The sequence below is a fragment of the Salmo trutta genome, chromosome 2 (genome assembly GCF_901001165.1).
Source record: "Salmo trutta chromosome 2, fSalTru1.1, whole genome shotgun sequence".
NCBI classification, from domain to species: Eukaryota; Metazoa; Chordata; class Actinopteri; order Salmoniformes; family Salmonidae; genus Salmo; species Salmo trutta.
In genome coordinates, this window is record NC_042958.1 from 7,550,140 (window position 1) to 7,566,378 (window position 16,239).

Consider the following 16,239-nt stretch of genomic DNA (forward strand, 5'->3'; position numbering starts at 1 on the left):
TAAAAATAACTTTACTGGGAAATCACACTTTGCAATAAACGACGTGGTATGCTCAGAAAAATAGGCTAGGCGATACATGTTAGCGCCATCTTGGAACCATCTAAAATCAAATATACTATTGTAAATATTCCCTTACCTTTGATTATCTTCATCAGAAGGCACTTCCAGGAATCCCAGGTCCACAACAAATGTAGTTTTGTTCGAAAAAGTTAATAATTTATGTCCCAATAGTTCCTTCTTGTTAGCTCGTTCCGAAGGCTACTCATAATGTACTGAAGTGTGCGGGACTTGTCGTCATGAATGTGCAAAAAATATATATTTACGTTCGTTCAAACATGTCAAACGTTGTATAACATAAATCTTTAGGGCCTTTTTCAACCAGAGCTTTAATAATATTCAAGGCGGACGATTGCATTGTCTTACTAAACGTTTCGGAACAAAAGGGTTCCCATGGGCGCCCGCGTCATAGTAGTAATGGCCCTCCCCCTGTGACCAAATTCCCAAGCCTCTCTTTGGGTCAGTTTCTACCATAGAAGACTCAAACCACTTTGTAAAGACTGTTGACATCTAGTGGAAGCCTTAGGAAGTGCTAAATGATTAATAAGTCCCTGTGTGTTTCAATGGCAAAGGTTTGAAGTGATTCCACACATCAGATTTCCATTTCCTGTTAGGATTTGTCTCAGGGTTTTGACTGCCATATGAGTTCTGTTATACTCACAGACACCATTCAAACAGTTTTAGAAACGTTAGAGTGTTTTCTATCCAAATCTATATGCATATTCTAGTTACTGGGCAGGAGTAGTAACCAGATTAAATTGGGTACGTTTTTTATCCGGCCGTGCAAATACTGCCCCCTATCCCCAACAGTTAAGAGAGTCATAGTTACTCCCGCCGTTTACCCCGATATCTGCCCCCCCGTGAATGACAGGGATTTGGGCCTAATCTCGAAAAAGCAGTATATCCTTCACTCCGGACTCATTAAAGAAAAAATCTTTGTCCAGTTCAAAGTGAGTAATCGCTGTTCTGATATCAAAAAGCTATTTTCGGTCATAAGAGATGGTAGGAGCAACATTATGTACAAAATAAGTTACAAACAATGTGAATAAACACACAAAATAGCACAGTTGGTTAGGAGCCTGTAAAATGGCAGGCATCCCCTCCGGTGCCATCATCCAGGTGAAAGCTATGATCCCTTATTGATGTCACTTGTTAAATCCCCTTCAATCAGTGTAGATGAAGGGAGGAGACAGGTTAAAGAAGGATTTTTAAGCATTGAGACAATTGAGACATGGATTGTGTATGTGTGCCATTTAGATGGTGACTGGCAAGACAAAAAATGTAAATGCCTTGGAACGAGGTGTGGTAGTAGGTGTTCCTAATGTTTGGGGTATTCAGTGCCTTCAGAAAGTACTCATACCCCGTGACTTATTCCACATTTTGTTGTGTTAATGCCTGAATAAAAAAATTATAAAAAATATTTGTTTTCTCATCCATTTACACACAATAACCCATAAAAACAAAGTGAAAATATGTTTTTAGAAATGTTTGCATATTATTGAAAATGAAATACAGAAATAACTCATTTACATAAGAATTCACACCCCTGAGTCAATGCATGTTAGAATAACCACTGGCAGCGACTACAGCTGTGAGTCTTTCTGGGTGAGTCTATAAGAGCTTTGCACACCTGGAATGTACAATATTTGCAAATTATTCTTTAAAAAATTAATCAAGCTCTTTCAAATTGGTTGTTAATCAGCAAGCAACTCTGGTGTATATTTGGCTTTTTGTTTTAGGTTATTGTCCTGCTGAAAGGGGAATTTGTGTCCCAGTGTCTTTTGAAAATCAGACTGAACCAGGTTTTTCGCTAGAGTTTTGCCTGTGCTTAGCTCTATTCCATTTATTTTTATCCTAAAACACTTGATGACAAGCATACCCATAACATATTGCAGCCATCACCATGCTTGAAAATATGAAGAGTGTACTCAGTGATATGTTGTGTTGGACATAGAGTGTCCAATGTTTTGCAGTTTTACTTTAGTGCCTTATTGCAAACAGAATGCATGTTTTGGAATATGTTTATTCTGTATTCTTTTCAATCTGTCATTTAGGTTTGTATTGTGGGGTAAGTAAAAATGTTGTTGATCCATCCTCAGTTTTCTCCAATCACAGCCGTTAAACTCTGTAACTGTTTTAAAGTCACCACTGGCCTTTTGGTGAAACCAGTGGAGGCTGCTGAGGGGAGATCGTCTCATAATAATGTCTGGAACAGAGCAAATGGAATGGAATAAAACACATGGAAACCATGTGTTTAATTACCACAGGTCCATTCTCTCCAATTAATGTGCCAACAACCTCCTGTGGGTGAAATCCCTGAGCGGTTACTTACCTCTCCGGCGACGGAGTTAGGAAGGACGCCTGTATCTTTGTTGTGATTGGAGGTATTGATAAACCATCCAAAGTGTAATTAATAACTTCACCATGTTCAAAGGGACATTCAATGTCAGATTTCTCTTCTTTTTACCCATCTACCAACAGGTGGCCTTCTTTGTGAGGCATTGGAAAAGCTCCCTGTCTTTGTATCTGTTTGAAATTCATTCCAAACTCATGTTTAACACTAGCATTGCACACAGAGTGAATCCATGCAACTCATGTGACTAGATAAGCAAATCTTTACTCCTGAACTTATTTAGGCTTGCCATGGAAAGGTGTTGAATACATATTGACTTGAGACATTTCAGCTTTTTACGTTTATGTCTAAAAACATAATTCCACATTGTGTGTTGACCAGTGACACAAAATCTCAATGTAATCCATTTTAATGAGGTATGTAAAATGTTGGACCAATAAGACCAATAGATTGCATGGAAATTGAACGTAAAGGTTTTTATTACAGCCTTAAACAACCTTAAATTCAGCCTCGATTGTTTTATTGATTTAACACAACATAAAAACTGACAAGATAAAATCTAAATAGATATAAACTGAAAATAGATGATATAGTTATTCTGGGAACTGTACAAAATATGTAATGTAGACTTCCTTCACCAACTTCCTGTCTTGCATCAGACCACTGTCTCTCCAACTAACTGTGTCTTCTCTCCTCAGTCATCATTGACTTTATATGGTCTTAAACGGCCTTCAGTTGGCTAGTTGAACTCAGCAGTTCCTCTATACTGGAACCCATTAAACAGATGCTCTGTGAACTCAACATTCAAAATAAATGGTGCTAAATAAAGAGTTGCCTACATCATTGTATCACCACTATAGTAACAGTTAAACACTTTTCATCCCAGCAAATTCTACAAATATGCAGATAATCAAAGAGCACAAAATTATAAATGTAACAAAAGTACCAATAGATAACAGATACACAATGACAATACTGTACATAAAACGCTTAATACCCATTGGAAAAATAATTAACATGCACCTCTTTAATTCACTTGTGCATAAAGCCCATCTAGGTTGTTAAGAGGTGGTTCCTGGTCCCCTCTCCGGGTCACGTTGACTTCAGCGTACTCACTCTCCTGTCCCTGGACCCTGTCCTGGGCTGCAGCTGGGGTCTCTTTGGTTCGTAGTTTGGAGAAGTCTATGTCACCGTAGTGGATCTCTTCAGGCTGGTCTTCTGCAGGTTCCTCTGGTTTCTCTCCAGCTGTGGCCTGGTCAGCACACACTGTCCCAACCGGGGAGTTCTGTGGAGAGAACACAGAGAGAGGAACAGGTGTAAAGCTCTAAGCTCAGTCATTTGGAAAACTCTAAGGTCAGCAGGTTACACAACACATACTGAGGGGATGTCAATGAAAATGTAATTTCAACTGACAGGTGTAAAGAGTTACATTTTGCCAGGAAACACTGTCAAAGTCCAACAGCTATTCTGTTATCATTGCATGTTCTTACAGGATGTGGCATTGCTTCCGGTGTGGTCATCTCCCCTAAACTTCCTCTGAAATGATGTCAACCTCATGGCTTTAAATAGTTAATTCAGTACTTTCTTAAATACATTTTGTAGATGGGTTTTGAAAGTTGAGCCTTATTCCCACCTGTCCCTGTGGACTGTCTGTCCTTTCAAGTCCATCGTGGAGCCTCGAGTTTCTCCTCCTGGAAGACATTTAGAAAGGCCTTCTGAATGCACTGAGAGGGTTTTCATATGCAAAAGCACAAACACAACATAAATAATAGTTTTGTATTGATGCCAGGAATAGTTTTTACCATCCAATAACACAGATCAGGCTGATAAGCAAAATGACCCCCAGAGTTCCTGCTGCAATCCCAAAAACCATTGTGTTATCAGTCTCTTCTTGCCCTGAAAATACAGCACATATTAGATTATTTCTCACATAAAGATCTGCAATGTACACTTCATTACCAAAAGTATGTGGACACCTGCTCATCCAACATCTCATTCCAAAAATCATGGGCATTAATGTCAATGTCATTAAATAGCTGAATCCACGCATTTGAAGGGGTGTCCACATACTTTTGAATATATAGTGTATATCTAACCTACGATTGTGCCCGACGGGCCCGTTTTACCTTTAATAGTTAGCCTCACTTCTTTTGACCTCCCACAGCCGTGACTATTTCTTGCTTCACAGTAGTACAGTCCTCCATCACCAACAGTCACATTGAGGGAGTAACTCTGTCCAGATGCTACCTGTGTTGTTTTACCCCCACTGATCTGGAACCAGGTGAAGTTTGTCACAGGAGGGTTGGCTGTACTGCTGCAGGTCAGATTAACACAGCTGTCCACTAATACTGGATCAGCTGGACTGATGGAGGCCGAGGTGTCCTTAGGAGAGACTGAGGGAGAGGGGTTCATTTAGAATGTATCTAGATATGGTATATTGAATAGTCTCATCAAAACCACTCTATGACAATCATCAGTGAAAACATGATAGAATAATCTATTCAACAGGATCTGGTGACTAAATCTTACATGAAACGTTAAGCATCATGGTATGTTCAGCTGTCTTGATGCTTGTCCCTACTGGGTAGACTGCAGTACAAGTGATGTTCTTCTCATGATGAAGGTATGATGGAGTGAAGGTCACCGTGGAGAGAACTGATTTGGTTTGGTCTGGATTCTCCTGCATTTGTTTCTCAGATGTGAACTGTGTTGGGAGAGTCCATGTCAGCTCAGGGGGGTGTTCAGGACAGGGAGCGACAGCAGAGCAGTTCAAACTGACAGGGTTCCCTTCCTTCACCTCACCTGAGACAGTAATGATGGGACTGGAAGGCAGATCTGTAATATATTGTAGATAAATATATTTTACATTAATAGTTAAATTATCTACTTGTTCTGCTCTTGTCTTTGATGCAAGGAATCTAAACTGGGAAAAATAGTTGGTAAACAGTTAAATTGTATCTTACCCCTGACAACTATATCAACAGACTTATCAATGTCTGTTGCACGGAATGGTTGACTCTCAATCCTGAAGTAGTATTTATTAGTGTAACTGGTGGTTACATTGAAGAAGACTGTGGTGCAGTTCTTCTGGGATATGTTTCCAGTTATCTTCCCTTGAAATCTGTTGACCGTCTTACTACTGTTAAATATCACATTGTCCGGATGCACATCAAAGTATGGGTTTTCTTTAATCCACACTCCAGATGTTAGTATTGTGCTGTTAAATGTATTCTTATGTTGGTCAGCAACATCAAATGAACATGGGATTTGCACACAGGAGCCAGTCAGTACATCCAGTCTATCTGGCATTGTGGTGATCAAATGTCGTTGACCAAAGCAGGCAAAAACACCTGCAACATAAAAGACAATATCAGGGAGGTTCTGATATATTTTCAGTTCAGTCCAATGATATGTATTACGGAAGTAAGCAGGAACTAAACCAAACTCTGCTAAACGAGAGCTCTGAATATCTCAAATTCACCATGCAGACTGATGAGAGAAAAATAAACTACCTGGACTTATGGATCATTAAAGAGAATGATGCCTCACATACAGACTTGTACACACAGCCAGCAGACCGCAAAACCCTCCTACGTGCGGATAGTATGCATCCCCTTCCCCTCAGGAATGGTCTACCATATAGCCAGATATGCAGGGTTAAACGAATCTGTTGCCAACAGTCAGATTTTGACAGCACTGCTAAGAAACTGACAAATAAATTCAAAATCAGAGGCTTCAAGGAAAAAAGTATTGATGCTGCAATGACGAAAACATCTCAAAAACCAAGAGAGGATTTGCTAAAAAGTTAACCAAAGAAGAAAAACAACGCAACAGTCTTTTGCACTACGTACACCAAGAGTTCAGAGAAAATGAAAGCATTCCCGAAAAATCACTGGCATATTCTACAATAAGACGAAAAAATTGCACACCTCTTCAAGGAACCCCCACTGGTGGTCTATAAGCGTGGTCGCAATATTGGGGATAGCTTAGTGAGAGCTGACCTGCCCCCTGAGCCCACTCAGACACTCTTGACACCCATTCCAAATGGGAACTCCAAATGTGGCTCATGCTCACAGTGCAGCAGCTTTACAAAAACATCCTTCTTTAGACACCCACATACAGGTGGAAAAATCCCTGTTAGGGGTATCATCTCTTGTAAGACAAATGGAGTAATCTATCTCATCACATGTTCATGTGGAAAATCCAACTCATTACAAACAAAACAACAATTAAAACAATGCATAGCTGTAAGAACACTGATTATCTAGTAGCAGCTCACTTTGTTGAAGCTAACTATCCCATCTCCTCCCTCAAATACACAGGTATTGAGCATGTTGCTCTACCAAGGAGAGGAGGTAACATGGAGATCCTACTACTACAGAGGAGAGGAGGTAACATGGAGATCCTACTACTACAGAGGAGAGGAGGTAACATGGAGATCCTACTACTACAGAGGGAGGACTACTGCATTTCCTATTTTAAAACATTGACCCCTAGTGGTCGGAATATTGACTTTGATCTCAGGCCCTTCTTCTGAACAATTACATTTATGAAGAAGTCTTATAAATGAATATATTCTTTCTACAGCCTTTCAGCATAGAACCAATATGTTCCCCCTGTTGATGGTGCTTATTATGCATTATGGATGAACCAAAAGATTACATGTAACAACATTTAATGAAATTGGAAACAATTAAATATATGTGAAATTAAATTAAACAGTAAAGTATGTTGATGCTAATCTTATACTAATGTTAATGATAACAATACGCTAATATATTCAATATGCTGTAAACTATTATTTTAACAGTTTTAATCAATTCATTTTAAACATCCTTTTAACTATGACACACCCCTCACTATTGCCATTGGTTGCACTAGCTGCACTGTATGTCTACATAACCTGGTTCAAACATTCATGACATTACCCTGAAGAAGGCACAGTGATGCCGAAACGTTGGTGTTAAACCCAATAAATTAGTGGGAGATTATATATATAGTGTTCAACTCTCTTTGTTTTTATAGCTTACAGTGTATTCACCGTTAGTCAGAACCTCTACAATAAGTAATATTCTCTGTGTGCTCCAGCTCATGCTTTTTTTTATATGACCTGAACATAACAAATATAATTAGAAATATGTAAAGATTTTTAAGTATTTTATTTATAGAGTACTAACTTTACTGTCCCCCTCTACAACAAAATACATAAATACATGTAGTTTTTCCTTGAAACATTTGATTTAAATACTGTAGAATTCCATTAAATCTTATGGAGGACTGCTTCTTCTGGGGAGTACCACATACAGAGACAAGTGGTTTTATAGTCTCTCATTGGCTGTTACATAGCACCAAAGATCGAGGGTTTATATACATCATTGGAACAGTCTCTTCCAATAATAGTAATATTAACTTATTTCTCTGTGCAGGTGATTTTAAAATGGTTGGTGCATTGTCAAGGAGTGAGGTGACGTGTGTTTGTGAGCAGAGGACCACTAGTTTGAGCCCGGTATGGTGATAGGGACAGTGGTGGAAGCTATACTGTCAGCCGCAACATGAAGTCGGTTTAACATGAACATACAGAGACATGAAACAGTATTTCCCCCTTTATGCTTCTCTATTTTTATTTATGTTTTGTTACTGAATGTTATCAGATCTACAACCAAAACCTAATATTAGATAAAGGGAACTTGAGTTTACAAATAACAAAAAAAATGTATAGTTATTACATTTATTTCATGAACAAAGTTATGCAACACCCAATTCCCCTGTGTGAAAAAGTAATTGCCCCCATACACTCAATAACTGGTTGTTTCACCATTCCAAAACACATAATCTTGAAACAAGCAGTTCATGCTTGAAAACCAACACGTCGCTGAGTTAAAGCAGTTCTGCATGGGAGAGTGGGCCAGAATTCCTCCACAGCAACGTGAGAGACTGATCAACAACTATAGGAAGAGTATGGTTGGTTGTCATTACAGCTGATGGAGGCATTACCAGTTATTGAGTGTTAGTGGGCAATTACCTTTTCACACAGTGGCATTGGTTGTTGCTTGACTTAGTTTAAGAAAGTAATGAAATAAGTATGTCATTGTTGTGTTTTTTGTTCACTCAGGTTCCATTTATCTAATATTAGCTTTTGATTGAATATCTGATAACATTCAGTATCGGAAATATGCAAAATACTTTTTCACAGGACTGTTTGAATCCAGACTATTAAAATACACTAATCAGGAATAAACTGTACACTTTTCTAAACAATTATAAAGCACATCCCATAAAATATAATGACTTGTGGATATTCCTTTATGTCTGATTCATAACTAATTGTTGTTGTGTGGAAGACTCACCTGACATAAAGAGGACAATGAGAAAAAACATGTTCTCAGGACAAGCCATGTGAGAACTCAATCACTACTGATCACCTGAAACAGTACAAACATACACTTACTGGTAGAGTAGCTTAACTCACACAACACATTGTATTGAATCATCCCCATATCAAATACACTATGTCTTTCAGTTGTGAAGCTAATACATGAACAAACAGCAGTACTTTAGAACATATTGAATCTCATTACTCATAATTAATTACCTTTAATTTATTTTGAACATTCGAATTAAGAGAAAATATATTGAAGAAGTTGATACTTGCCTTAGACGGTAACGTAAACTGTCGACAGTAGAGACTGTCACACCCATAGTGTGGACTGACAAACTAATGTACTTGCATTTCATGTGGCATATCTCACATCTCATCCGTGAAGTACTTCCTAATATGTGAATGAGAAATCATTTTAAAAGAATACTACGGTATTTAATATCCCTTTCTTGGGGTAGGACAGGTCAGCAGCATTTTGAATCGGGTCTCCAAATCGCTAAGTCTGCCCCCAATAAATTGTTAAAAGAAACTTTCGGCAGCATAATCTCCCTCTTCCGTATTTCCCAGGCTTGAATGGGAGTACAGTGAGGGAAAAAAGTATTTGATCCCCTGCTGATTTTGTACGTTTGCCCACTGACAAAGAAATGATCAGTCTATAATTTTAATGGTAGGTTTATTTGAACAGTGAGAGACAGAATAACAACAAAAATATCCAGAAAAACGCATGTAAAAAATGTTGTAAATTGATTTGCATTTTAATGAGGGAAATAAGTATTTGACCCCCTGTCAATCAGAAAGATTTCTGGCTCCCAGGTGTCTTTTATGCAGGTAACGAGCTTAGATTAGGAGCACACTCTTAAAGGGAGTGCTCCTAATCTCAGTTTGTTACCTGTATAAAAGACACCTGTCTACAGAAGCAATCAATCAATCAGATTCCAAACTTCCCACCATGGCCAAGACCAAAGAGCTCTCCAAGGATGTCAGGAACAAGATTGTAGACCTACACAAGGCTGGAATGGGCTACAAGACCGTCGACAAGCAGCTTGGTGAGAAGGTGACAACAGTTGGTACGATTATTCGCAAATGGAAGAAACACAAAATAACTGACATTCTCCCTCGGTCTGGGGCTCCATGCAAGATCTCACCTCGTGGAGTTGCAATGATCATGAGAACAGTGAGGAATCAGCCCAGAACTACATGGGAGGATCTTGTCAATGATCTCAAGGCAGCTGGGACCATAGTCACCAAGAAAACAATTGGTAACAAACTACGCCGTGAAGGACTGAGGCATCAACTCAACTCGCCGTGTTTGGAGGAGGAGGAATGCTGCCCATGACCCCAAGAATACCATCCCCACCGTCAAACATGGAGGTGGAAACATTGTGCTTTGGGGGTGTTTTTCTGCTAAGGGGACAGGACAACTTCACCGCATAAAGGGACGATGAACGGGGCCATGTACTGTCAAATCTTGGGTGAGAACCTCCTTCCCTCAGCCAGGGCATTGAAAATGGGTCGGGGATGGGTATTCCAGCATGACAATGACCCAAAACACACGGCCAAGGCAACAAAGGAGTGGCTCAAGAAGAAGGACATTAAGGTCCTGGTGGCTCAAGAAGAAGGACATTAAGGTCCTGGAGTGGCCGAGCCAGTCTCCATACCTTAATCCCATAGAAAATCTGTGGAGGGAGCTGAAGGGTCGAGTTGCCAAACGTCAGCCTCAACACCTTTAATGACTTGGAGAAGATCTGCAAAGAGGAGTGGGACAAAATCCCTCCTGAGATGTGTGCAAACCTGGTGGCCAACAACAAGAAACGACTGACCTCTGTGATTGCCACCAAGTACTAAGTCATGTTTTGCAGAGGGGTCAAATACTTATTTCCTTCATTAAAATGTAAATCAATTTATAACATTTTTGACATGCGTTGTTTTTTATTTTTGTTGTTGTTATTCTGTCTCTCACTGTTCAAATAAACCTACCATTAAAATTATAGACTGATCATTTCTTTGTCAGTAGGCAAACGTACAAAATCAGCAGGGGATCAAATACTTTTTTCCCTCACTGTATATGTGGGATTTAAAAAATATAGTTACATTTTGAACCAAAACCAACAACTAATTTATTCTAATAAAAAAAAAGGAAAGTTTAATTTGAGCTTGATACAAAACATATGGTTTTCACATTATGTTTCAACATGAAAAACAGATTTGGTATGAAACAGAGTAACTGTAATTATATCTGACTGATTCTCACACACCACTCAACTTCTCCTACACCAACTTCCTCTTTGAAGTCTATTTGCCAAGAGGAGCCTGCTGGTGTGCTGGAAGCCACAGAGACTTTTCACTCCACTTTGATACTGAATTGACTTTTTTGTAGCAGTTTATGAGAATTTATGTATCAGGTTAGGAGAATTAACGCAGCATGTTAGGAGACTGAGGTTAAGGTTAGGTAAAAGGGTTAGGGTTAGGGAAAATGCTCTCCTATCCAGGGTTGGACGACCGCATTTGGGACCCTGAGCTTACTTTTCTGCATTTCAACACATTTTGCCATGGTGCAGAGAGGAACATTTGCAATTTGATAATGCTATTCTACACATTTTGCAATGAGGCTGAGACAAAATTTGCAGTTTTAAAGCTAATTCCCTGATATTCAACACATTTGGCCATGAGGTCGATAGAAAAGGTTTCAGTTTTAAAGCTATTTTCCTGTAATTCAACACATTTTGCTATCATATGCTATCTGGGGCCGTTCGGTAATCTGTCCCTGCTCCTAATCTGCTACCAAAATAATTTCTTATTAAAGTGGAGTGAATAGAGTGTGTCCCATGTGCAACAGGAGAGAGCCAGCAACCTGCAGGGCATGCGTGGCAGGGTAGACATGGGTCCTCTCTACGACGGTCAAGTCTAGATGGGATAAAGGTTTTGTCAAATTGAAGTTGTATTCTTTTAGCATTTTAGCTAATCCTAACCCTTTTCCGTACTTTCATCTAATCATCATAACCTGATACGTTAATTATCCTAACCTGCTGCATAAATTCTGCTAAACTTCCTAGAAAACTACATTTTGACAAAAGCTGTATCCCTTCTAGACAAAACCATCTTCGACCTGCCCAAGGTCTTCTGGAAGAAGGAGACCCAGGAGCTGAGGGTGTACTTTACCCAGCAGGTGGAGGGAGAGCTGAAGGCTCTGGAGGACAGGATCAGGAATTGAGAGGCGGAGGGACCAGATGATTCAGAGAGAGAAGAGAGAAAGTATTGACTATTGGACATTATACTACGCTGATGCTGCAATATTGTGGGTATGGGGATATGGTGGGACTGACAAAAAAGGGACTAACATTCTCATTTCAGATTTGTGGCAACTGATTTGCCTATCGGTGGGTAAAATGTATTAAAATACAATGAAATGATGCAGTTTAGGCTGCCACTCACTATCAATGGATATGTGAGTTGGTATTAGGTCATATTTATTTATTTAACTAGGCAAGTCAGTTATGAACAAATTCTTATTTATAATGATGGCCTAGGAACACTGCCTTGTTTGGAGGAAGAACGATATATTTTTACCTTGACAACTTGGGAATTTGATCTAGCAACCTTTACGATTACTGGCCCAACGCTCTAACCACTAGGCTACCTGCCGTCCCAATAGAGCAGAACCAATGTCTAGCGGTGTCTTGCTGACATCTTGCATACAAGTATACATTGCCTTCTGAAGGTATTCATATACCCATAATTACAAAGTGAAAATATGTTTTTAGAAATTTTTGCAGATTTATGGAAAATGAAATAAAAATATCTGATTCATATATGTACTCACACCCCTGAATCAATACATGTTAGAATCACCTTTGGCAGTGATTATAGCTTTGAGTCTTTTTGGGACTGAGCTCCTCTCAGAGCTCACTTGTTAAATCCACTTCAATCATTGTAGATGAAGGGGAGGAGACAGGTTAAAGATGGTTGTTTAAGCCTTGAGATAGAGACATGGATTGTGTATGTATGACATTGAGGGTGAATAGGCAAGACGAAAGATTTAAGTGCCTTTGAATACGGTATGGTAGTAGGTGCCAGGCGCACCGATCAAGAACTGCAACACTGCTGGGTTTTTTCACATTTAACAGTTTCCGGTGTGCATCAAGAATGGTCCACCACCCAATAGACATCCAGCCAACTTGACACTGTGTGAAGCATTGGAGTCAACATGGGCCAGCTTCCCTGTAGAATGCTTTAGACACCTTGTAAAGTCCATGCCCTGATGAATTAAGGCTGTTCTGAAGGTATTACTATGGTGAAGATGTTCCTAATGTTTGGGGTACTCAGTGCCTTCAGAAAGTATTCATACCTCTTGACTTATTCCACATGTTGTTGTGTTAATGCCTGAATAAAACAATTAAATAGATTTGTTTTGTCATCCATTTACACAAAATAACCCATAATAGCAAAGTGAAAATATGTTTAGAAATGTTTGCAGATTTATTGAAAATTAAATACAGAAATATCTCATTTACAGGGTAAGTCTAAGAGCTTTGCACGCCTGGATTGTACAATATTTGCACATTATTCTTTTTAGAAATTCATCAAGATCTATCAAGTTGGTTGTTGATCATTCCTAGACAGTCATTTTCAGGTCTTACTGCCTTCAGTAGGCTGGTTGAACTCAGCAGTTCCTTTATACTGGAACCCATTAAACAGATGCTCTGAACGCAACATTCAAAATAAATGGTCCAAAATAAAGGTCCAAATATGCAGATAATCAAAGAGCACACAATTATAAATGTAACAAAAGCACCAACAGAAAACAGATACACAATGATATACTGTACATAAAACACTTAATTCCCGTTGGCATAAAGCCCATCAAGGTTGATATGGGGTGGTTCCTGGTTCCCACTCCTGACCCTGGCCTGGTTGGAGCATACTGTCCAAACCGGGGAGTTCTGTGGAGTGAACACAGAGAAAGGAACAGGTGTCAGGACCAACACTTCAGAAGAATAATGACTTCATAGTTACAGTTGGTTACACAACACAGTATTCATTCAATTCTTCCTTAAATGCACATTCTAGATGGTTTTTAAAAGTTGAGTCTAACATTCCCACCTGTCCCTGTGAACGGTCTGTCATGTCAAACCCACTGGGGAGTCTAGATGTTCTCCTCCTCCTGGAAGACAAGAATAAAGGTATTTTGACATCATTTAGGTTTTCATACACAAAAGCACAAACAGCATGATAAATATGTTTGCATTGAGGCTGGGAATATCTTTTTACCATGCAAAGAACACGATCAGACTGAAAAGGAAAAGCAACCCCAAGGTTTTTCCAACAATCTCAAAAACCTTTGGGTTAACAGGCTCTTCTTGCCCTGTAAATAAAACACATATTATGGTCATATTATGGTCTGTTCCTAAAAGAGGAAACATTTTGTACATTGTCTAATATTACAAATTACACATATACTGTAGATGTACAGATGTAAGATCTTAATTTAGCCAGTATTGTTGCAGCGAAATAATCCTGCAGCAAAAGGATATAATCGTTTACTCCGTAATGTTGTTCCATTGGTGGTTAAGCTAACTTGGTGGTTAGGCTAAATATATTAGCTGGACAAAATAAGGCTACATGAAAAGTGCAACTATATTAATTGAGCCACGTTTTAGTGCAGGTTTTCGGTGAATTTATGTAAATCACAAAGCTTATCTGTATTTAACGCAGTGCAACAAAACTTCTCAGCAACAAAATAGTGATCAAATTAAGATCCTACAACCGTATCATACCTAGATACATATAGCATGCATGTAGAAGTACATCTCTTCTACATCTATCTATATCTATATTTTTCTTAATGTTGTGCCATATTGAATGTGCCAATGCTTCTACCTTTAATAGCCAGCTGCACTTCCTTTGACTTCCCACAGCCGTGACTATTTCTTGCTTCACAGTAGTACAGTCCTCCATCACCAACAGTCACATTGAGGGAGTAACTCTGTCCAGATGCTACCTGTATTGGTTTACCCCCACTGATCTGGAACCAGGTGAAGTTTGTCACAGGAGGGTTGGCTGTACTGCTGCAGGTCAGATTAACACAGCTGTCCACTAATACTGGACCAGCTGGACTGATGGAGGCCGAGGTGTCCTTAGGAGAGACTGAGGGAGAGAGGTTCATTTAGAATGTATCTGGATATGGTATATTGAATAGTCTCATCAAAACCACTCTGTTACAATCATCACTGAAAACATGATAGAATGATCTATTCTACAGGAACTGGTGACTAAATCTTACATGAAACGTTAAGCATCATGTTATGTTCAGCTGTCTTGTTGCTTGTCCCTACTGGGTAGACTGCAGTACAAGTGATGTTCTTCTCATGATGATGGTATGATGGAGTGAAGGTCGCCGTGGAGAGAACTGATTTGGTTTGGTCTGGATTCTCCTGCAGTTGGTTCTCAGTTGTGAACTGTGTTGGGAGAGTCCATGTCAGCTCAGGGGGGTGTTCAGGACAGGGAGCGACAGCAGAGCAGTTCAAACTGACAGGGGTCCCTTCCTTCACTTCACCTGAGACAGTAATGATGGGACTGGAAGGCAAATCTGTAATACATTGTAGATAAAAATATTTCACACTAAAAGTTAAACTGTCTACTTGTTCTATTCTTATCTTTGATCCAAGGAATATAAACTGGAAAAAATCGTTGGTTAACAGTTAAATTGTCTCTTACCTCTGACAACTATATTAACAGACTTTCCAATGTCTGTTGCACGGAATGGTTGACTCTCAATCCTGAAGTAGTATTTATTAGTGTAACTGGTGGTTACATTGAAGAAGACTGTGGTGCAGTTCTTCTGGGACATGTTTCCAGTTATGTTCCCTTGATAATTGTTGTCCGTCTCACTGCTATTAAATATCACTTTGTCCAGACGCTCAACAAAGTATGGGTCTTCTTTAATCCACACTCCAGAGGTTAGTATTGTGCTCTTAAATTTATTCTTTTGTTTGTCAGGAATATCAAATGAACATGGGATTTGCACACAGGAGCCAGTCAGTACATCCAGTGTATCTGGCATTGTGGCGATCAAATTTCGTTGACCAAAGCAGGCCAAAACACCTGCAACATAAAAGACAACATCAGGGAGGTTCTGATATATTTTCAGTTCAGTCCAATGATATGTATTAACCCTAGATGACAGCCAGGGGCCTCTGTTTGGAGGCAACTGCACAGCCATCTTGTTTCTCCTCCTCCATTTAAAAAAAAAGATGTCGGAAGCTATAGAAATGCATTTATTAATGTCTACTTTCGTTGTTGACAAGTATATTCTATTACAGACACCTTAATGCATACTTTAAAATTATATATTGTGACCTGCAACACTTCCTTGGGCAGAGAGACCCTATCCTTGCTCCAGACAATGATCGCTGTTGCATCTCACTGAACTGGTATTATCCAAATACTACTT

The 16,239-nt window shown here is 39.3% G+C and overlaps 2 protein-coding genes and 1 long non-coding RNA gene across 9 annotated transcripts in view; 1 reads left to right on the plus strand and 2 right to left on the minus strand.

The window, feature by feature from the left end:
* LOC115149822 (uncharacterized) overlaps positions 1 to 14,739 on the plus strand; it is a 33,893-nt gene extending 19,154 nt beyond the window's left edge. The window contains exon 3 of the long non-coding RNA XR_003866970.1: positions 14,676 to 14,739. This is a non-coding gene — a long non-coding RNA (uncharacterized LOC115149822). The remainder of the gene's footprint in view (positions 1 to 14,675) is intronic.
* Positions 1 to 16,239, minus strand: part of LOC115149723 (myelin-associated glycoprotein) — a 29,874-nt gene that overhangs the window by 9,429 nt on the left and 4,206 nt on the right. The window contains exons 3-8 of one of the 7 annotated variants that reach the window (XM_029692619.1): positions 15,504 to 15,890; positions 15,070 to 15,375; positions 14,667 to 14,933; positions 14,058 to 14,151; positions 13,890 to 13,950; positions 13,300 to 13,729 (exon numbers count right to left, since the gene is read on the minus strand). In XM_029692619.1, coding sequence (XP_029548479.1) covers positions 13,625 to 13,729; positions 13,890 to 13,950; positions 14,058 to 14,151; positions 14,667 to 14,933; positions 15,070 to 15,375; positions 15,504 to 15,890 — 1,220 coding nt within the window. In that variant the 3' untranslated portion in view covers positions 13,300 to 13,624. Of the gene's footprint in view, positions 1 to 13,299; positions 13,730 to 13,889; positions 13,951 to 14,057; positions 14,152 to 14,666; positions 14,934 to 15,069; positions 15,376 to 15,503; positions 16,064 to 16,239 lie in introns of those variants that run through there. The other 6 variants (XM_029692618.1, XM_029692617.1, XM_029692624.1 and 3 more) reach the window with 6 other exon arrangements.
* Positions 3,311 to 8,843, minus strand: LOC115149677 (myelin-associated glycoprotein). The gene is made up of 7 exons (XM_029692607.1): positions 8,758 to 8,843; positions 5,374 to 5,760; positions 4,940 to 5,245; positions 4,537 to 4,803; positions 4,213 to 4,306; positions 4,044 to 4,101; positions 3,311 to 3,695 (listed from the first exon to the last, which is right to left on the minus strand). Exons 1-7 carry the CDS (start codon positions 8,804 to 8,806, stop codon positions 3,438 to 3,440), a joined length of 1,419 nt encoding a protein of 472 aa, XP_029548467.1. The 5' UTR covers positions 8,807 to 8,843; the 3' UTR covers positions 3,311 to 3,437.